Source organism: Phocoena sinus, chromosome 4, assembly GCF_008692025.1.
Source record: "Phocoena sinus isolate mPhoSin1 chromosome 4, mPhoSin1.pri, whole genome shotgun sequence".
Lineage (NCBI taxonomy): Eukaryota > Metazoa > Chordata > Mammalia > Artiodactyla > Phocoenidae > Phocoena > Phocoena sinus.
This window is the reverse complement of record NC_045766.1, coordinates 76,942,830-76,966,180: the sequence shown is the minus strand read 5'-3', so window position 1 is coordinate 76,966,180 and position 23,351 is coordinate 76,942,830. Positions and strand designations below refer to the sequence as shown.

The 23,351-nt window shown below is 39.2% G+C and overlaps 1 protein-coding gene across 6 annotated transcripts in view; it reads left to right on the top strand.

The window, feature by feature from the left end:
* The window catches only part of CD86 (CD86 molecule), a 72,508-nt gene extending 52,928 nt beyond the window's left edge, over nucleotides 1-19,580 (top strand). For 3 of the 6 annotated variants that reach the window (XM_032631341.1, XM_032631340.1, XM_032631342.1), the window contains 2 exons: nucleotides 4,322-4,367; nucleotides 6,834-9,117. In XM_032631341.1, coding sequence (XP_032487232.1) covers nucleotides 4,322-4,367; nucleotides 6,834-6,930 — 143 coding nt within the window. In that variant the 3' untranslated portion in view covers nucleotides 6,931-9,117. Of the gene's footprint in view, nucleotides 1-4,321; nucleotides 4,368-6,833; nucleotides 9,118-19,334 lie in introns of those variants that run through there. The other 3 variants (XM_032631343.1, XM_032631345.1, XM_032631346.1) reach the window with 3 other exon arrangements.
* The last annotated feature ends 3,771 nt before the right edge of the window (nucleotides 19,581-23,351 follow it).

Genomic DNA, 23,351 nt, shown 5'->3' with positions numbered 1-23,351 from the left:
AATCCAAAAGTTTAGAAGCTGTCTTTTTATTGTCTGCTTTCATTTTTTAAAAGAAGCTTTTTAAAAAAAAAAACAAACTGGTGATTTTGTCATGAGTATGAAAGGATAATATTATTTGTGTTGGTGTACAGACATCCTGAAATACTGTATTCACTATAAGCAACATTATTTTTAAGAGGAACTTTGACAAAAATAGAACGTAATTAGATTTACAAAGTATCTGGAAGATCAGTCAAATATACAATGGAATATTACTCAGCCATAAAAAGAAACGAAATTGAGCTATTTGTAATGAGGTGGATGGACCTAGAGTCTGTCATACAGAGTGAAGTAAGTCAGAAAGAGAAAGACGAGTACCGTATGCTAACACATATATATGGAATCTAAAAAGAAATGGTACTGATGAACCTAGTGGCAGGGCAGGAATATGGACACAGACATAGAGAATGGACTTGAGGACATGGCGGGTGGGGTGGGGGAAGCTGGGGCGAAGTGAGAGTAGCATTGACATATATACACTACCAAATGTAAAATAGACAGCTAGTGGGAAGCTGCTGCATAGCACAGGGAGATCAGCTCGGTGCTTTACAATGACCAAGAGGGGTGGGATAGGGAGGGTGGGCGGGAGGCTCAAGAGGGAGGCAATATGGGGATATATATATGCATATGGCTGATTCACTTTGTTGTACAACAGAAACGAATACAGCATTGTAAAGTGATTTTACTCCAATAAAGATGTATTTTAAAAAAGAAAGAAATATCTGAAATAACTCAGAATGCTCAGCCAGGGGGGAAAAAAGAGCCTTGGGGAGGACACAAGTGCTGCCTTTAAATATCTAAAAACTGCCATAGGGTGCAAAGATCATACTTAACTGAGGCTCTAAAGGGTATCTCGATGAAGGTTATAAGAAGGTAGAAGGAAATAAGAGACTTTTCTAACAGTTAAAGCTCTTTTAAAATTATATAGAAGACACAGACTTTTCCTTCCTCCCATTAAGGATTAACAGCTACAGGAATTGCCCTCTTGCCGTAAACAACTAGAATCAGACAAAATATATGCAACAACTGTTTTCAGATATTGGACAACAGGCTACAGAATACTATAGTCCCTGAGAGAAGGGAAAAGATAAGGTGAGCCCTATGATTGTCCACAACTTACTGCCTGGAGTCAGTTTCTAGGCTGCTCTGAAGGCAGGGGGAGCCCTAATACCAAAACTAGAAAAAGACATTACAAGAAAAGAAAACTACACATATCCCTTGTGAACATAGATGCCAAAATGCTCAACAAAATTAGCAACTGAAATCTAGCAATGTATTAAAAGTATTATACATCATGATTAAGTGGGGTTTATTCCAGGAATATAAGGTAAGTTTAACATCCAAATCCCAAGCAATAAAACTCACCTATTGAAAGACTGAAAAGAGAAATCATGTGGATACAGAATACATGTCAATGGATACAGAAAAAGCATTTGGCAAAATTAATACCCATTCATAATTTTTAAAAAGAAAGATAAACTCTCATAAAAGTAGGAATACAAAAGAATTTCCTCAACTTGGCAAAGAACAGCTACTAAAATCCTTTAGTTAGCATCATAGTTAATGATAAAAGACTGATTGCTTTCACCTAAGATCAGGAATAAGGCAAGGATGTCACTCTCACTGCTTCTGTTCAACCTTGTACTGGAGGTCCTAGCCAGTGTCACAACTCTAGAAAAAGAAATAAAAGGCATACATATTGGAAAGAAAGAAGTAAAACTGCCTTATTTTGCAGATGACATGATCATGTTTGTAGAAAAGCCTAAGGAATCCATTAAAAGCTATTACAACTGATTTAGTGTAGCAAAGTAGCAGGATACAAGGTCAATACACAAAATCTATTGTTTTTCTACATACTAACAACAAACAATTGTACACTGAATTTTTTAATACCATTTACAGTAGCATCAAGTAATATTAAAGGCTTTGGAATTAATTTTTAAAAACAAGTACAAGACCTGTATGTATACTGAAAACTAAAAAACATTACTACTGACAGAAGTTAAAGTAGACCTAAATAAATGGAGCGTTATGCTGTGTCCATGGTTTAGAAGACTAGCTATTAAGATACCAGTTCTCCCAAACTGATCTTTGGTTTCAATGCACTATCAATCAAAATCCTGGCAGGCTCCTTAGTGGACATTAAAAAGCTTATTCTAAAAGTTATGTGGAAGTGCAAAGGATCTACAATTGCCAAAACAATTCTGAAACATGACAACAAAGATGGAGGACTTATACTACCTAATTTCAAGATTTATTATATAGCTATAGTAGTCAAGGTGTGACACTGGTGAAAGGACAGACATATCGACCAATGGAACAAAATGAAGAGTCAAAAAATATGATTCTGTCAGCTGATTTTGACAAAAGTGCCAAGTTAATCCATGCAGAAAGGATAGTCTTTTCAACAAATGGTATTGGGTCAGTTAGATATCCACATGGGAAAGTATGAACCTAGACACCCAAAAAAATAACTTGAAGTGGGTCATAAACCTAAAATAAGAGCTAAAATTAAAAAACTTTTGAAAGAAAACATAGAAGAAAAGTTTTGTGAGCTTAGGTTAGGCAAATCTCAGATAGGACATGGTAAGCATAAACTGTATTATAAAAAGATAAGATTGATAAACTGAACTTCATCAAAATTAAAAATGTTTGCCCTTTGACTTTAAGAAAATGAAAAGTCAAGACACAGACTGGGACAAAATGCTTGCAAAATATAAATATAATAAAGGACTTATAACCAGAATACATACTTATATAATACTACTCAGTAATGAGAAGACAATCCATATAACAAAAGGCAGAAAGTAAAAGACTTGAATAGATACTTCACATAAAAATATACACAAATGGCCCATAAGCACAGTTACACAGTCATAACACCATTAGTCATTGGGGAAATACAAATTCAAACCATAATGAGATACCACCCCATACCCACTAACATGGCTAAAATTAAAAGGACTGATAAATATCAGATGTTGGAGAGGATGTGAAGCAACTGAAATTCTTATGCTCTACTATACAAATCAGCAATCCTTGATATTTACCCATGAGAAATAAAGACATATGTCTTCACAGACACACACACACAAATGTCCATAGCAGCTTTCTTCATAATACTGAAAATCTGGCATCCTGAATTTTTGCAGTTGGTGAATGGATTAACAAATGGTGCTATATACATACAATGAAATACTGCTGAGCTATAGAAAGGAATGGACTACTGGTAACATGAAACAACATGAATGAATTTCAAAAGCATTGCGCTACATGAAAGACACTAGGCACAAAAAGACTACACATTACATGAAATCCTAGAAAAAGCAAAACCACTGTGGCATTAAGCAGATCAGTGGTTACAGGGGATGGGGTGGGGGGAAGGAATTGATTGAAAAGGGGCTGGAGGGAACTCTTTGGGCTTATATAAATGTTCTATATCTTGGTTGTGGTGGTAGTTACATGACTGCATACATTTGTTAAACTCATCAAAATCTGTATGGAAAATGACTGGATTTTACTGTGTATTTTACCTCAATAAAACTGATTATTTTTAAACACACACACACATGCACACACAAAGAGAACTGCCAAAGATAGGAAGTGTTCAAAACCATCAGGGGTGTTGCTGAAAGGATTGCTGCGGTCCCTAAATTCCTCCATGGACCCTGGGTTAACAACCCCTGCTATAAGGCGCAGAGCGGGACAACAGCACGGTCATAACAGTCAACATAGAGGAATTTTCACCCAAAGTTGCATCAGTAGTAAGTCCATGCCAGTAGGAACTCGGGCTTTGGGAGGTCTAGCCCACTAGAAATTTCCCACTTGAACCTCTCCATGCAACCTTGTGTATTATTTGGTAGCACCAGCTGGCTAACCCATTTAGTCACCAACGTCTGCAAGATTTCCTTTTCCTCCTCCTTCTAAACCTTACTTTCAGAAAAGGATTGGAAACGTTTATCCCCATCACTAAATGATTGCTAAAACTAAATGTATTATACCTCCCAGTAGTATTTTTAGTTTAGTAAAGAATAGAGCTGTAAGTAAAACCTATTCCCAACATTAGAACTTAAGGCACAATGAACAAAAGAAGGCATTTACTTTTTGGATGAAAGAAGCTCCTTCTCAGTCCCCATGAAATTTCATCAAGGAACCATCTATTCCACATATATGGCAACAATGATTTCTCTCTGAGTCCTAGGACTTAGGAGCCTCTTCAAACTTTCCCTCTTTTAGTATTTATGGGCAATACATTTTCTGAAGTTGTTTTTGTCTCTTTCAGAAACCATCAAAGTGGAGGGGACAGAGAGTGAACAGACTGAGAAAAGGTGAGTCCTGACCCTACAACATTGTTGAAAGAGATACAATCCCCAGAGAGTCTATAATTTAACTAGGCTTGGTCTGAGGCATGCTGGGACCTCAGCATACATGAACTAATGGAGAGGAAAAGGAAAGTGAGACTAGTTAGGACTTGGAGGGAAATGCCCTAGCTATAAATGGATGGCAGTGTGCCCTATGCACAATGCCCAAGGGTCATGGCAAGTTCAGTTGTGGTCAAGTAAAAAATTAATACCAAAAGGGTCTGATGTGGTGAGCATGGGCTGCATCTTATTCAACATGGTAACTGCAGTACCTGGCACAGTGCCTGGGTGTCCTATATGTGTGGAATTAATAAATAAATAAGTGAGGAGTGATAATATGTACCCTCTAGCCTCAGTGTCTTTGCATCTGCTGTGCCCTGTGCTTGGAATGTTCTTTGCCACTTCTTCACCTCATTCTTCAGATCCTGACTCAAGTTGCACTTTCTTAAAAACCCTTCCCAAACTAGATTGTGTCAGCCTGTTATAGTATCATGTGGATTCCTGTGTTTTTTCTTCATAACACCAGGTTATACTTATATAGTGGTGTAATTATATTATTAAACTCTATAAACTTAACTAAATCAAACTTTATAGAGGGCAGGGAACATATCATCGAAGCTCATCATTGTGCTGCCAGAACCTAGCACAGTGCCTGGCATATAGTAGGTGCTCAATAAATTTTTTAAACTGTAAAATTGCAGCAGCAGATATGTTTGGATCTATAGAAAGCAGCCTTCTAATAATATTAACAGTTTTCAGTAGTTGTAATTTTCATGGTGAATACTGGTTGAAAGATGATAGGACTTACAGAATTTACACTCTAATGGTTTGATAAGTATATAACATGTTGAAAAGGAGTTTTGTGGAAAAGTAAACATTATTCTGGGCTTTAGTTTCTCTTATGTTTGCTTTCAGCTGAGCAATAATTTGTTTGTTTGATTTGTACTTATTTTTCATTTATTTGGTTTTCTTTCTAGATCCTTTACCTAATCAAATTCAAATAAGAACAGCACTTAAGTAACCCTAAATATGGCATAGGGAGAAGTGTGTATACCCTTTTCTTTATATTTTCCTTTGTTCACGTACGAGGGCTGTGGAAGGCAAAATTTGGTGAGGTGCTTTTTCTCTTTAAGAGTTCAAGTTTTCAGATTGTTTTTAAAAATTCAATTTATTTAAACTAAAAAAAAATTTACCCATTTCTCCCACCTCCATACCCCCCCACCTCTGGCAACCATCAGTCTGTTCTCTGTATCTATAAACTGATTTTTTAAGTTATTATTATTCATTTATTTTTAGATTCCACATATAAGTGAAATAATATAGTATTTTTCTTTCTCTGTCTGACTTATTTCACTTAGCATAATACCCTCGAGGTCCATCCATGTTGTCACAAATGGCAAGATTTCATTCTTTTTTATAGTCTACTGTATGTGTGTGTATGTGTGTGTGTATCACAATTTCTTTATCCATTCATGCATCAGTGAACACTCAGGTGTTTCCATATCTTGGCTATAAAAATAAATATTTGTTGAAAGAATGAATGTATGCATGAAGGAATACACAAAGATTCCTGGTGATCCATGCTTTCACAGCATGATGCAATCAGATTGTCTGTACCTCCACCCACCCTGAGAAACTGGACTCTCAAGAATATCAAGGCTCTGGTCACACAGTCATGGGGTCAAAGCAACCCTAAGTCAAAAACCTGGTCACAGGTCTTCCCTGGTGGCGCACTGGTTAAGAATCCGCCTGCCAATGCAGGGAACACGGGTTTGAGCCCTGGTCCGGGAAGATCCCACATGCCGCAGAGCAACTAAGCCCGTGTGCCACAACTACTGAGTCTGCGCTCTAGAGCCCGCGAGCCACAACTACTGAAACCTGCACGCCTCGAGCCCGTGCTCTGCAACGAGAAGCCACCGCAATGAGAAGCCCGCGCATCTCAATGAAGAGTAGCCCCTGCGCACCGCAGCTAGAGAAAGCCTGCACGCAGCAACGAAGACCCAATGCAGCCAAAAATAAATAAATAAATAAAAACCTGGTCACAGAGACACAAGTCATGATCCCAGGGTGCACAGCTCCCAGTGTGCCTAGCACTTACCTGGATACACCAGCCGCTGTGAGTCTCGGAATCCAGGATGGTGAGCCCAGGTGCTGAGATCTTGCCTGCCCTGTCAGACTTAGTTCGGAAGTGGTCCGGAAGAGCTGCGGAGGGAAGGCAGCAGGGAATCAGCATAGGGCAGGGGCAGGCCCAGACAAAAATCAAAGATAGTAATTTAGGAAGTGTGGACGGTACATCCCCACCTCTCTTCAGTAGTTTATTTCTCCTCATTGCTATTGCAATATCCCCTTATATTCTGCCCTATCATTGAAATCTAGAAAGAGAAAGTGGCTCTACTGTGAAATCTCACTGAATTCTTTTCTCTGTTTTTCCAGAGTAGAACTCCAGGAACCTGAAAGATCTGAGGAAGTCCAGTGTGATATTAACATTTCAGAGACAGCCTCAGGCGACAAAAATGCTACACATTTTTAATTAAAGAGTAAATGCCATATGACTATCCGGTTTTTATATGCTTTTCTTTTCAAGTTTTGACTGACCTTTTTCTTGTCTCTCTAAGCCTTCCCAGAAGGCAAGAAAATATTACTGTTAATAATAGAGGGGGCTTCAGGATTCCCTCTAAGTGAAATAGCCTCCCTACAATGCCAGCTCTGCTCTCTATGCCAGGAGCAGATTTTTACTGTTTCTTTCCATTTCAGAGCACACTTGTGGGTCAAGCCCACCTAACTGGTTCCTGGCTCAGGAATCATGTGTAAGACTAACACCTCCTGTTTCAGATTCAGTCTCTTTTCTTAATGTTAATAAATTGTGTTTTATGTAAAACTCCCAGTTCCTGGAATTGTGGCTTTTATCTACTCTGAATCTCAGGTAGTGCCTCATTCCATCTTGTATACCTGTGACTGAACAACTACCTTTTCAGTCCGGGTGGGAGTTATGTATTTTATGGCCTTATAGTGTTAATATTAATATTTTGAAGTATAAAGAAATATGTACTATAATAATGTAATTACTGAGAAAAGTCCACCCTCTGCTAAGGAGTTCCTGTCCCTCTGTGAGGGTCAGTAAGGAAAGTGGTGGCCCAGTGTGCTGACAACAGTGAGCAGACCAACTCGAAATCTGGGAAATTAGAGACAGAGAAGGAACCAGTCCTGTAGCCATTACCATCTGGGCTATTGCTAATGTTAAGGAGGATCCACCTGCCCAAGAAGCTACTGCCGAGCCTTAGCAAAGAGTGCTGGATAAAGCAGGAGAGTGCTGTGCATCATAAACCCTGCTTCTCTTCTCAGAGAAAATGACTGAGACGATGGCCTGGGGCAACTGTTCAAGAGCCAGAGAGAGACTGTAATACTCAAAACAGGAAAGAAAAGGAAAGATCTTGACCAACAGAAATACACATGAATGTTCAGTCTGTCCAGTCCTTCCACAAGCCATAGGAAGAGCAACAGATGGACAGTCTGTCCAAATGGACTTAAGGCCGACTGCAGTTTCCTTGGAGGTTGGGGAGGGGTTTTGATGATAGCCAGGTTGTTGTGATATTTCATCTGGCTGGAAGCAGAGCTGGCGGGGGAGAGCTATCATCTTAATAATGGGGTGAATGGAAGGAAGCTTAGGGCTCTTTCAGTGAATGGCTGAGAGAGAAGGAGCTGGGGCAGAATTAAAAGGACCAGAATACAAATTGCCCAGAGGCTGACTTAGCCTGCAGATGTCCTAAGGAGGTGATGGTTGGCCCGGAGCAGGGCTAGCAAACTTGTGTCTGAGGACTGTCTATGCGTCATTCTCAATGACAGGAAACCTGGGTGCAAGAGAGGAATATATTAGCCCTGTAGAAATGAGTTAGGAGACTCTGGCTCTAAGGCAGCATCACTAAAGGATGGAGAAGCCTCAGTCCAAACCTAAAGAGAACTTTGGGAAAGTCCCAGAAATAGTAGTTCTTCTTATTCTACATAAAGGACCCTAAAGGGTTATAGACGGCTATGCTAGCCATGCTTGTACTTGTAATAGTACCATTTGTGTGCTCTGCCCTGCCCTTGCCTTCATTAGGCTCTAAGCATCTTGCTGTTTTGTAACATGTTTTTTTATTTACTTTTTATTTTATATTGGAGTATAGTTGATTAACAATGTTGGGATAGTGTCAGGTGTATAGCAAAGTGATTCAGTTATACATATACATGTATCTATTCTTATACAGAGCAGTTCTCAATAAATTTCTATTAAAATGATGTAAAAGTCTAAATTTTCTTCTTCTATTTTAACAGTACTTATAGTCTGATACTACTCCTTCTATCCTCCTAATGTATGTCCTTCCTCTTAACAGCTCTAAGGTAGCCCCATTCTCCAGTCACCTAGCTAAAAGCCTCTGACTCACCTAAACCCTCTCCTCTTCCCTTTCCTCTGTGTCTCATATGATTCTATGTTTATCTAGTTACTGAGACATATGTCAGGTAAGGGATGTTGTTTCTCCAGATAACTAGGAAATCTGAAGTTAAGGAAGGGATTCTTGCTTTTCAGTTTGTAATGTTTTATTCCATGTAATGTGTGCTTGCATGTACGTTAAACAAAAGCTTAGTATAAAAATTTATTCATTGAAAATACTTTGATTATAAAATAAATGCATGTAATTGTATATTTGAAAGTTGCTAAGAGTGTACATCTTAAAAGTTCTCATCACAAGAAGAAAAATTCGTAACTATGTGTAGTGATGGATGTTAACTTATTGTGGTGATTATTTCATACTATACACTATATCAAATCATTATGTTGTACACCTAAAAGTAATACAATGTTATATGTCAACTATATCTCAATTAAAAATAAATAAATACATGGCATGTGAGAAGAGTCATTATGGAAATTATGGAAATTACGGAAAAAAGAAAACTCTCCAGGCTCTGTGAGGGCAGGAATGTGTCTAATTTCTTCACCAGTGGATCCCAGGCACCTAAGGTAGTACTTCAAAACTATTTGTTTAAAAGGGACTGCCCTGGTGGCACAGTGGTTAAGAATCCGCCTGCCAATGCAGGGGACATGGGTTCGATCCCTGGTCCGGGAAGATCCCACATGCTGTGGAGCAACTAAGCCCATGTGCCATAACTACTGAGCCTGCGCACCACAACTACTGAAGCCCGCGTGCCCTAGAGCCCGTGCACCACAACTACTGAGCCCATGTGCTGCAACTACTGAAGCCCGTGGACTCTAGGGCCCGCATGCCTCAACTACTGAGCCCGCGTGCCTCAACTACTGAGCCCGTGTGCTGCAACTACTGAAGCCCTTGTGCCTAAAGCCTGTGCTCTGCAATAAGAGAAGCCACCGCAATGAGAAGCCCGCACACCACAACACAGAGCAGCCCCCGCTTGTTGCAACTAGAGAAAGCCTGCATGCAGCAATGAAGACCCAATGCAGCCCAAAAATAAAATTTAAATTAAAAAATGAATAAATTAAAAAATAAAGATTGAATAAAACACTAACATGTCCTCTGGTGAAAACATCCATTCTTTGTACATTAAATTCTCTAGGCCTTTTGTGTTCCAAGTCTGAGAGGAAGAACCCCAAGAAAGGTGAAAAGTGAAACAGTACTAGCTAATATTACTGGTGTTTATTTTGTACCAGGCATTCTTATAAACCTTTACACTCACTATCTCATCGAATCCTCACAACAACCCTGTGATGAAGGTACTGGGCCATTATGCCCATTTTGCTGATGAGGAAACATAGGCACAGAGAAGTCAAAGTGATTTACCCAAGGTCATTAACTTAGTAAGTGGCAGAGCTGGGGAAAATTTTATGAATCATCATCCCTTCCACCTCTTTATTTCCCAGCCTTGTGCTTTCTGGCCATGGAAGAGGCCACATCTTGGTTGGTTACAGGTTGAGTGCCTACACTCCATCTTACACTACACTACCTCAGCCTTCCAAGGTGGTGCCTCCAGAAGACTCATCACTGAGTTTTCCAGAAGCCATTCCATCATCTCATAAGTCCAGAAGCTGTGGATGATAAGGCACATGATATGACCAATGAATGTTTTTGGTCAGAGAAAACGTGAGCTACGGTTGCCGACTCTTAACTCCTTCCCCTTATTATACTTTTGCAATCCACCCTCCTCCCTCTGCCATTCTGAAGCCAGTTTCATCTACTCAGTGTCCTCACATTTGTGAACCCAGGCTAGAAAGCAAGGAGTCATCTCTGACCACTGCCCTCTGACCTTTCCCTTGGTGCCCACTGCCCACCCCCACCCTCCTGCCACATCTGGTCATCACCAGGCCATGCAAAGATTCCTCCAGCTTTAGCATCCACCCACTTTTTTCTCATTCAAGCCCGTATTTCCTCGTTCCAAGAACATGACAATCACCAACCAAATAATCCCAGTCTACTGTCTCTCTTACCCTGCATTTTGTCCAAAACATCAAAAGGAACAAGGAGATAAATAGTGAAATGAAGGTCTTCCTCACATTCCTTTTCCCTAGCCACAAAGAGGCAGCACTGATCTCCAGCTTCTTATGCATCTTTCTATAGATACACTATGCCTCTAGGTAAGTGTGCATGTGTGTTTAACATGTGTATACATATATACACACATATATAGTATGTGTATACATATACATACATACACATACATTTATATGTGGGTGTATGTTTGTGTGTATGTTTTCCCCTTATTCAGGCAGATTTGCTTTTACTCTATACCTAAGCAACCAAAAGAGCCTAAACTAAGGATCTTGCAAAGATAATTAAGAGAGATACCAGCCTTTAGTATGACCCTTCAAATTAAAAACGTACTTCTTTCATGTGTCAGTTTTCAGTCTCACCCATATGCCAGAATTATTATGGATCTTATAAAAGTGAGGTTCCATTGGCTTTCACCATGGCTACCTGTTCACACCAGGAGAAAAAATACATATAGATACAGAGTCCTGCAGTGTCTTTAGACACAAATTTCTGAACCTGTTCCAACCTGAACAAGCTAGATCCTAGGTCTGGTGAACAAATTCTGCACTGGATCTCCTGTTTCCTGCATTTCATGTATTTGTCTTTATTTACTCAATCACTTTGGTTGTACATACATATCCACCAGTAACTTTCTGAGAAAGGTATGTAGAGATTAATGAGATTTTGTGTATCTGCAAATGTATCCTACTCTCACTTAATCATTTGGCTCAATAGAGAATTTTGGACTAGAAATCATTTCCATTGTCTCTAGCTTCCAGTGTTGCCCTTGAAAAATCGGTAGATATTCTGATTCCTTATCTTTATGTGGAAGTTTTTAGGATCTTCTCTTACCTCCAGTGTTCTTAAATTTTGTAATGAAATACCTATTCACCCACTGTTATTAGCACTGAGGTGGCCTTTTCTATCTGGAAACTCATGTCCTTCACTCCAGGAAAATGTTCTTGAATTGTTTCATTGATTATTTTTCCCTCTGTTTCTCTCATCTCTCATTCTAGATTATTGGATTCCAGTGTTGTACCTCCTAGAATGATCCTCCTATTTTCTTATCTTTCTCTCCTCTTCTCTGTATTTTTGTCTTTGTTCTATTTCTTAAAGGTTTTCACAACTTAATTTTCCAATCTGTCTGTTGTATTTTTTAATTTCTGCTATCATGTTTTCATGTCCAAGAGATCTATTTTGTTCTCTGAATACTTCTTTATTCTTCAAGGACCTTGAAGAACCTTGTTCTTCATGGTTGCAACATCATCTATCAACTCTCTGAAGATATTAATGATAGGTTAAGCTTTCTTTTTCCTGCATTGTCTCTGTATACGCCAAGTTGTTTCTTCCTGATTTGGTATATATCATCCATGTTGGGGGATTCCTTAAATATCTAATATTCCTTGATTGCCTGTTCATGTTAAAAGTGCAGAACTGAAGATCTGTTTGGAGGATCTGAGTCTATGGATGGCCTTGTTAACTTTAGCTTTACTGTAAAGGGATCTGGCAGGAGCGCTTTGTCAGGAAACCATCTTTACGTCTTTCCTGTTGGGCTGGTAGCTTTCCAGTATCTTGCCTGAAAGGTAGAAGTCTGGCTGTCAGAATTTTGGGAGACAAGTGAGAGAGGAGGGGTGTGTGTGTACGAGTGGTGGAGTCTCTGCAATCTTTATTCAGTATGTATAAATTTACTCTGTCCCTATGTTTTCAGTAGGGTTAACTCCATCCTCAAATGTGTGAGATGTCCCTCTTTTCAAAAACTTTCTGCTTTTCTCTCTCCAGATAATAAAACTCCAGATTTCTGCCAGGGTGGGAGAGGAAAGTTGTCCAGTGGTATGGAGTGGGAAAGAGAGCTCAGCTTCTCAAACAACTTTTACCCAGTATTCCTTATTTTGGCCCTCACACTCACTGCCAATTGGCTCCCAGTCTTGCCATTTCCTGAGGCTTTTGATGACTCTGGGGTACAAATTGGGTTGTTTCTTGGTTTCTACACTGACAGGAAAGATTTGGCTATCCTGCCTTCCTAAGTTAGTTACCAGGCATCCATCTATTTTTCAGATTCCAAACTGTTGTCTCCTTTCTTATTCTTGTACTTGAAATAAAAAAAATTTTTTTTCTTTAGTTTTAGTGGAATTTCAGGAGGTAATGGAATTAGATGTGTGTATTTAATCAACCCTCTTACCTGGAACTCCACTATTCAAATTTTTCAAGGACTCTACCATTGACTGCCTTCAGCATAAAATCCAAAGTCATCAACAATGTGACTCAAAACTAACTCAACTCTTTACCAACCTTATTTTTCCCTCTTCTCATATTGGATAACCATGATGCTGCCAAATTTAACTACTAATAGTTTCCAAAATATAGCTTGTATTATCTGGGTTGTTTTCACTTGTGCTATTCTGTGTGTCTCTGGAATATTTCTCACCATCTCTTTCTGCTTATCAGACTCTGTTCATCATTAGAGCTCAGCTCAAATACCCCTGCTTCTGTTGGGCCACATACCTCACCACTAGCCAGGCTGCACACAATTGACACAGTATCTTGTGATCCAAGAATACCCATTCCAGCAATAATTCATTCCTGTCCCAACACTTCCTTTCCCCACCAAGCACCATGACTCTGGTCACTGGCCAGTATATAGAGCAGCTCCAGGTTTCCCAAGGGGAACCTCAAGCCACTGAATAAGCAAGTGTTCTTGTTCACAGCCTTAGTCCTAAGCTTCTTGGTCTGGGTAGTTTCATGCTCTACCTGCCATCTTCACCCCAACCATCCTAGCTCTCAACCGCCCAGCTGCCTCCTGTCCTTGCCACAACACTCAGACCTGACAATCAGCTCCACCTCCCAGGTTAGAACTTTAGTTTCCCACTCTAAGAATGACTTGGATTTACTCCCTTAAAAAAACTGCCTCTGGCCACCCGGGATAATCAACCCCCCATCATCTCAGCTTTCAGAACCCATTATTTCAGAGCGTTCACACCAGACGAGCTCTTCCCAGCCAACAGGAAGCAGGATCACAGAGTACATACTTGACTCTATACAGGAGGTAGAGGTATCTACCCCTCAATTTTAGTAGAGATCCTTATTAACTAAAGTAAAACCTCTCATTTCATGAAATCATATAATTCTAGAGCTTAAAACAAGTCAAATATTCCTTGGCCTCATAGGAGATAGAGGCTAGGTACCACAGGAATTGGGAAGCAGGGTCTGGAGAGATGGGAAAGAAAGTGAAGATTCAGTCAGAGATGGGTGGGGTGGTGGCAAGGTTAAATTAGACTAGAAAAGGAAAAATGTCCATTAGAGCAACATTTCTGAACCGTGCTACACTTTGTTTGCCAGCATGTAACAAAATGCTTCTAATTATGTAGGCAGTTATCTATCTGTTCCTTATAACTTTCTTAAGAAAATACTTTCCTGTTGACAGTGCATTAACAAACATTAAGGATAAAAGGCATGATAAAGAAGGAAACAAAAAGAGATCAGAATCAGTAGTTTCCACATCTTATAAGAAGCACATAAGATTTCCCACCGCTCAACTTATTTCTTATTAATCTACACTTTCAATTAGTGATTAATAAATTTTCTTTGGTGGACAAGGGCAATACATCTCAGTATGTATAGTGTCCTAAAGTAGTACTCTACTTTAGTAGAGTCTAAATCAGAATCACAGAGTTCGGGGAACCATAAATGCTATGCCTTAGGTCAAGGCTGTCTACTAATGACGCTTTCAGAGGAAACTTATACCTAGCCTTCCTCATGCTGGCACCAATTATGTTCTTCCCTATTCATATGTACACAAGAACAATGAAGCATTTTTCATAAACAAGTGTAACTCAACAAAGATTAGAGTGCTTAGTACCTTTTAAGTGTTTTTATTATGAAAAGATGCCGTTTAAAAATACACATAAACTTATTTCAGAAAGTAGCTCTCCACCCTGGCAGTAGTGCCAGCTTGATACTACTCAGCACATGTGGCAAAGTGGCATCTCTTCCCATGATCTGATTGTAAATCATTGTTCCTGAGGTTAAATGCTGTGAACTCATCGATTTCCTAAATATAGAGAGTACAGAGTAAAGAGTCACTAAATAGTCCTAACAGTCCATTAGAAATGGAAGAAACATAGAAAGCATCCAGTAGAGCCCTTCCATTTTACGTGGCAAATAAGGGCAGAGGAGAGGGATTCACCAAACGTTAAAGAGAGCTATGACCAAAAGTCAGGTTCCCCAGCTTCAGTCAAGGGTGCTTTCCACGCTTCCTGTTACCCAGACCATCTGGGAAATGGGCATTGACAGAGTATAACGCAGCAAAAGCATGGACTTTCGGTCAAGTAGACCAGACACTGCTATAGTTGGCATGTAACCTTAGGCAAATTACTTAATCTTTCTGATTCTAGGTTTTCTTATGTGTAAAATAGGGTTAATAATACCTCCTTACCTACCTCATAGAATCAGGGGCAATCCAAAAGATACAAGGATTATACAGTTAAAGAAGGGAAGGGAAGGGGCTTCAGCAAACAAGCAATTTGGGTACCTTGTTGCAGCAAGGTGGGGCTGGCGGTGGTGAGGGAGCATTAGAAGTAGGAGAATGGGAACAGGAAGCCATCGTGGAGTAATAGGGGTAGGCGTGGGTTCTTTCATATAACACTCAGCACAGAAGTCCCTCCACACCCTGCTGAAAGCCAGAAATGCTCCTACAATACCTCCCGCATCAGCCTCACTTGAAGAAGTCTCTCAGCATCTAAACCCAGGGACTGAGATGATTCATGCACTCATGTTATGCTCATGGGACTTTTCCATCCTTACCGACTGAGGCCAAAGCCATCTTTCTAAGACCCTCTTTATATTTCCTTTGTCAAGATTATTTCCAGACATGCAATAATATCTACTTCTCTGTCATGGTGGCAGAGAGCTCTGTCCTTACTAAGTATAACATGAGATTCTAAGCAGCTGGACTGAGAGGAAAAAGGGGATCTCTCAAGGGCTAGGGCCTCCCTGCTGAGATTCTGGAGGACTTAGTCTTAAAGTCGTGCAGAGGATGGTTTGTTGGGGGAGGGGTGTACAGGAAAAACAGGAAACTGGCACAATTAACCCCTACAAGTTTGGCATTTCTAAGGAGATGAGCTAGGAGAAGCCTCCTGACATTTCCAGGCTGGACCCCAGAGCCCAGGCTCATCAGACCAAAGGCAGGATCAAGTAGACTCCACTACAGAAGCAGATGCAAATGATAGGGAAATGAAAACTTAAGTGAGCTGCTTTAGAAGATATAGACCACAGGAGTTCTCTGCACGCAATCTTAATGGGAGGAAAGAAATCCTAACACTGGATATTAGAAAAACTGTATGATTCAGGCATAGCCGGCAGACTGAAAATAGTATTATCAATCATAGTCTTTGATTTAGTCACCAAAGTGAAAAAAACTTCTTCTATGTTATAGACCCAACATGGGGTTAGGGCAAAGATGTGAGAGCCCAGAGACACAGAGTGGGAAGCAGGGGCTCTTTGCTCCCAGAACACTGGTTACCTAATAATTAAAACCCTCCCTTAAATTTGTATTTTCAACCCAGAACATATACCTGAAGCTTATTATTAGAACAGGCCAGGGTACGGTCACTCTGCTAACTGGTAACACAAACTAGTTGCATGCTGTTTCCACCAGTCCACCTGCCACTTTTTAACTGCACACATCAAGTATTTACCCTCAGGCTTCAGGCCTCACAATCTCTGTAAGAACAGCTGAGCTGTGTCCACTTGATGGGAAAACATCAAGCCCATTCCGTTAAAAAAAAAAAAAAAAAAAGCCAAACCAAACAATTAAATCAGTCCTTTACTTTTTTTTTTTCTCCAGTTTTCAATTTACTTGTTGAACTCTCTTGGAGTCACAGCTTCAGAGTTATATTTGAGACTCTCATTATCAATTTAAAAAGAAAGGAAAAAGAAGGAATGCTTTTTTAACATTAAAAATAAATCTTGTTCCTGTGTCCAAACCAGCCATGCATATTAACATGGGTGAGTGTCCCCTGGGTTTAAAGTCTGGCTGGAAAAAAAATATTGTAGCAAGACTCAAAGAAACAAGATGACATATCAATGAGAATTTTAAGAATTTTCATTCTCCCTGAGTAATTGCTTATATTAAGAACTTGATAGAAGTGGTTTATTTGCAGCAGGAAATATAGGTAAGATATGAAAAAGATCTCGTATCAGGGTGTTTAGCATTGGAAACAATTGTCAAATCTTCCCAACACTAGGTAAGGGGTCGATGCTGCCTCATTGCCATTGTCATCGTCATCATCATCATAGCTATTTATTGAGCACACTACATGCCAGGCACTGTGTTAAACAGTTTACATATATTATCTTGGGAAGAAGGAAGAAAGGCTGCATCATCTTGTAGAAGTTTAAGAACTCATTTTAAGACGAGAAGGGAGAACCAAAAGGAAAGTGTAGTGATATGAGATAGTATGAGAATTCAGAGAAGAAAAAAAATTATGAGAGCATCAGAACAGTGAGCGAGTATGTTACTGTAGTGGGGCAGAGTGGGGAGGTGCAGTCTAAACACAAATTATCCTACACTAAGACAGGTATAAGTGATCATGAGGAGAGAACGGGTGGGGAAGAACTGGTGATGCTAGGGAATAATTCATCCTAAAAAAAGAGAGAATCCAGGCATAGATGTTTGATTCAAGAATCATGGAACTATTGCCAAGAGAGGTAAGTAGATTTTGAGGAAACCAGAGTAACTGTCCCTCAGCTTATTGTCTGATTCATGTTTAGCCTGAAGATGGAGCCAGTCCTAAGAAGCGGATCCAGGAGATAGATCCTGGTGATGTTATGCAGGCACTGTTCCCACCACACCTGAAACAAATGTACTCCTGGGCTCTCCAGTTATGTTTTTCTTTCTCTCTCTCTCCCTCTCCTCTCCTCCCACCCTTTTTATTCCTCAAGTTGGTTTTATTCCTTAAGTCCTACTTTCTGTTCTATACAACAAATATATTCCTAATTGAAACATCATAGAACAGAAAAACGTTGGCTCACCTGAGTCCAGCACAATCAATATTTTTAGGTCACTCTCTTTCTCTCTCTAGCTTCAGTTTTGGCTCAGATTTTCTCTGCATCTTGATCTCTTCTCCTACTACAGGCATATTCCTTCGGTGGAGCTAGAAAAGACATCCACAAGCAACTCTAACTTATGTTGTCCAGAGCATCTTTTCTGTTAGCTTCAGCAGAAATATCCTTGAGAGGAAGCTGATTGGGCTTGTTTGGGTCACATGTTCATCCCTAAAGTAATCACCATGGCCAGAGATTTTTGACCTTATGAAACAGGTCCAAGTATTATTCTCCTCTTCTCCCTCCCCAAAATGCTAGGGGAATGGAGTCAACCCAAACTTAAATACATGGAACTGGGGAAAGGTGGTGTACTGGATGTTGCTGGTGCCCCGCCCAGGCCCCCTTTATATGCACGGATCCCCCAGATGCTGTGAATGTTGACTGACAACGAGCCACAGCTGCCCTCTCTTTGAGACTTGCCCTTGGCCAAACAGGAACCTCCTCCCCTAATTCTCTTTATTTAAAATTTGACTTTGTTCGTTGTGAGTTTTGGGGGCTAATTTTGATTTATTTAAAATGTTGCATTAAAATAGTATTCACCTTGATTACTGAGATTTTGGCACTCCTCTAACTTTACCCTGCTCACCTCACCCTAGTCCTAGCCCTGGCTAAGGAGCTGCACTCCAGCCCTCTGCCATCCCCTCTGGGAGCAGACCTCAGCCAATGATTAACTGATGTAGGGGTACAAAAGGTTAGCCCCCTTGCCTCAAGATAGGACTAACTCTGCAGCTGAACTTTGTTCTAGAACTCCCCATGGGATCAGATTCTACAGCTAGTCTTCAGCTAGGACCACATTCCTGCTGGTTTTCATTCCTGCCCTGTTCCTGCCTTCCTCACTCTCTTTTTCTAAGAGCGTTCATGGCAAGTTACTTGGATAAGATTCCCTGTCTTCAGGGAACCCTACCTAAGATAGTTGATACCAAAAAAGGTCCTAGGAAGTAGACACTAAGTGTGAGATTTTGTAGTTGGATTACTCACCAGCCGGATGACCATGAGGACTAGATTTTGAGACTGCCTGGATGCTGTGGTAGTAGACTAAGACTTACCTGTAATGAGCTATAGAGGGATACAGGTACAATGGGATGTACTAACTGGTACAATGTCCTAGCATTAAAGTCACCTGGTAATCTCTTAAAAATTCCGAACCAAGACCACACCTAAGACTAATGACATAGCAATTTCTTGGGGTAGGACAGGGGCAGCAGTATTTTTAGAAGCTCCCAGATGATTCCAATGTGTTGACCGATTTAGGAACTACTGTGTCAGGCAGTTGAGCGGTATGGGAGCAATAATAACTGTAAGGAAGAACCGTGGAATCAGATAGCTGTTGGTAATCACCACTGATTCTTTGCAGAGAGAAAATCACAGGCTCAGCTGTACTCATCAACAACTTTAAGCAGTGAAAGAGTCAGAGTATTTTCTTGACAGCATTTAAAAAGACACTCATATCCTACAGCTGGAGGGGAGGCACAGCTGAAGATCAGGCTGAGGATTTAATGAGAACTTTGAATTGCCTGAACCCTCTCGGCCTACCGAAGTGACCAACTCTCCCTTGTTGGAAGAGAGAAGACTTCCGCTGCTTAAAGAGGCCTCAAATGAGGCAGTAGGGTCACCAGATAATGTGCAAGATGTGCAGTTAAATTTGAATTTCAGATAAATAATGAATAATATTTTAGTATCCTAATCTCCTGTATCCTATTTTTTTATTTGCTAAATCTGGCACCCACACTTTCAAGGCAATCCTTGCCCTCTTCAGGATCTGTTCCCACCTCCATCTGGCCACGAGATGCACAGTTATGACCAAGACTCTGTAAAACCTGACGGAGGGAATACAGGCTTGATAAGAGAAGAAAGAGAAAATACACCAAAAGAACTGCAGGACCGGGCTAACATGTACTCGCAGGAACTGGGAGTAGATCCTGGGGGTGCTGGATCAAGGGAGGAAGAATAAAAATCTAAAAAAGGGATTTAACATCTGGTTATTAAAGGGTTCTGAGTGACAGTTCTAATACACCACTGAAATGGTGCCTGAAGATTAGAAAAAAACATGACACGTACGTAGCAAATGAAGTAGAGATGCAAACTGTGAAGGAAAGTCTCAAAGGGCTTTGGGAAGTTGGAATGCTAGAATAAGCCTGCTTATAAACCTGAAAACCTATCACTGTCTCTGTTTCTCAGCAGGGCCTGGAAGATACTTCATTAACCAAGGCGATGAGAAACATGCTGGTGAGAGAGGGACACACATTTTCAGAAGTCCAGTAATACCTGTTCTCTGTAGGCCAGGACTGACAGTAGAAGACACTTCTACTAAAGTGGGCTTTACAGTATCAATGGGGATGACAAAATTCTGGAATAGCAGAGACCAGGGGTGGCACTTAAACATCAGAGGTATTGGTCATAGTTAATGTGATGGGCAGCAAGTTTGGAACAGCAGCCAGGGGGGCCTCAGAGATGCCTAGAGATGGCTCATAGAACACAGTATTCCTGGGGCCAAGGAGATAGGCTGCCATCAGAGGCCCTGTGTGACTGCCCTAGTTATATGCCCCATGAAGCCGACCCTGCATAAAATATTCATACAGTATTCATACAATAGAACAACATAGAGCATTTAAAAGGAAGATGCTATAGGTGTACACACACTATATGTATAAGTCTCAGAAACATAATATTATTTTAAAGAAATTAGTCACACATAAAAAACCATATAGTATAACTCTATATAAAATTTGGAGTCCTGGGCAAATTAGACTATATTCATTAGGGTGAATACATAGTCTGTAAAACCATAAATCAAACAAGAAAAGGTTTATCACAAAGGCAGGATGAAGACTACGTTTGGGGGAAATGGTGGGCTTTTGACCTCAATTTTCATCTAATTCATTTTTGATCCCAGACAATTACTGATCTGCTTTTTGTCATTAAAGATAAGTTTATAGATAGTAGATTGATTTTCAAGAATTTTACATAAATGAAATCATACAGTGTGTATTGGCTTGGTTACTGGCTTCTTTCACTCAGCATAATTTTGAGAATCCACTTATTCTTTTTTTTAAATCTTTTAAATTTTTTGTTTATTTTTTGACATATAGTTGATTTACAATATTGTGTTAGTTTTAGGTGTACAGCAAAGTGATTCAGTTACATATATTTTTTCAAATTATTTTCCATTATAGGTTATTGTAAGATATTGAATATAGTTCCCTGTGCTGTAGAGTAAATCCTTGTTGCTTACCTATTTTATGTATGGTAGTTTCTATCTGTTAATCCCATACTCCTAATTTATCTCCTCCCTCCTTTCTCCTTCAGTAACCATAAGTTTGTTTTCTGTGTCTGTGAGTCTGTTTCTGTATATAGATTCATTTGTATTAATTTTTAGATTCCACATATAAGTGGTATCATATGATATTTGTCTTTCTCTGCCTAACTTACTTCACTTAGTATGATATTCTCTAGGTCCATCCATGTTCCTACAAATGGCAATATTTCATTCTTTTTTATGGCTGAGTAATAGTCCATTATATATATTCCATTTTATACACACACACACACACACACACACACACATATATATATATATATAATCTCACATCTTCTTAAACAAATTGTCTGTTGATTGGCACCTGGGTTGTTTCCATGCCTTGGCTATTGTAAATAGTGCTGCTATGAACATTGAGGTGTGTGTATCTTTCCAAATTAGAGTTTTCATCTTTTCTGGGTATATGCCCAGGAGTGGGCTTCCTGGATCATACGGTAGCTCTAGTTTAGTTTTTTAAGGAACCTCCATACTATTTTCCATAGTGGCTGCACCAATTTACATTCCCACCAACAGTGTAGGAAGGTACCCTTTTCTCCACACCCTCTCCAGCATTTATTATTTATAGACTTTTTCACGATAGCCATTCTGACAGGTGTGAGGCAATACCTCATTGTGATTTTGATTTGCGTTTCTCTAATAATTAGCAATGTTGAGCATCTTTTCATGTGCCTGTTGGCCATCTGTATGTCTTCCTTGGAGAGATGTCTATTTAAGTCTGCCCATTTTTTGATTGGGTGGTTTGTTTTTTTTGATATTGAATTGTATGAGCTGTTTGTATATTTTGGATATTAACCCCTTGTCAGTCGCATTGTTTGCAAATATTTTCTCCCATTCCATAAGTTGTCTTTTCGTTCTTCTTTTCTGATCTACCTAAGGCTATAAACTTCCCTTTAAAATCTGTCTTAACTGTATCACAAAAATACGCTATGAAGCATTTTCATTATTGTTCAGTTCAAACTATTTTCTAAATTCCACATGGGTCATTTATAAATGTGTTTCTTATCTAAATATTTAGGGATTTTTTTAGTTTTTTTGTTTCTTTTTGCTTTTACCAATTTTAGCTTAATTACACTGTGGTCAGAGAACATGATCTGCATAATTTCCAAACTTTGGTTTTGTTGTGACTTCTTTATGGCTCAGCATGTGGTCAAATTCTTTAATATGTTCTGTTTGGGCTTGAAAAGGAAGTACTTTCTGTAGTTGTTGGGTGCAGTGTTCTATATAAGTTCATTATGTAAAAATCTCTTAATCATGTTAATTAAACCATTTAAATACTTACTGAATTTTAGGGGGGATTGTTGATCTATCAATTACTGAGAGAAACTTAAAATCTCCCACTATAGTTGTCCATTTTTCTATTTCTCTTTGTAATTCTGTCAATTTTTGCTTTGTATATTTTGAGGCTATATAATTAGGTGCATTATAAATTTTAAATTGGAATGTCTTCCTGTGAATTGAGCCCTTTATTGTTATAGAATGATTCTCATTAACAGTAATTCTTTTTGCCTTTAAGTCTTTTTTGCATGATGTTAATTAACATACCAGCTTTTCTTGGTTAGTATCTGTATACTGTATCTTTTTCTGTCCTTTCACTTTTAACCTCTCAGTGTCCTTATATTTTAGATGTGTCTAAACATTTACTTTTAGTTTTGATAAATCCAGTTTATCAATTATTATTATATTTATTGTAATTGCTGATATATTTCAGTTTATATCATTTTATTTTGTGATTTTTATTTGTCCCACCTTTTCAGTGTATATCTTTCTATCATTTCTTGCCTTCTTTTAGATTATTTCCAAACATTCTAGTTTTTTCCTCTACTAGGTATGAAATTAAACAATTTTTTCCCATTATTTTAATGATTACTATAGAAATTACAACAGCCAAACTTACCAAAGTGTACAGTTAATCACTATCTCCTCTTGGACAATACAAAGCCCACAGAACACTTCTAATACCATTTAAACCCCTTCCAACTTACATGTTGTTTTTATTATGCATTTTATTTTTTTAAATTAATTTTTACTGGAGTATAGTTGCTTTACAATGTTGTG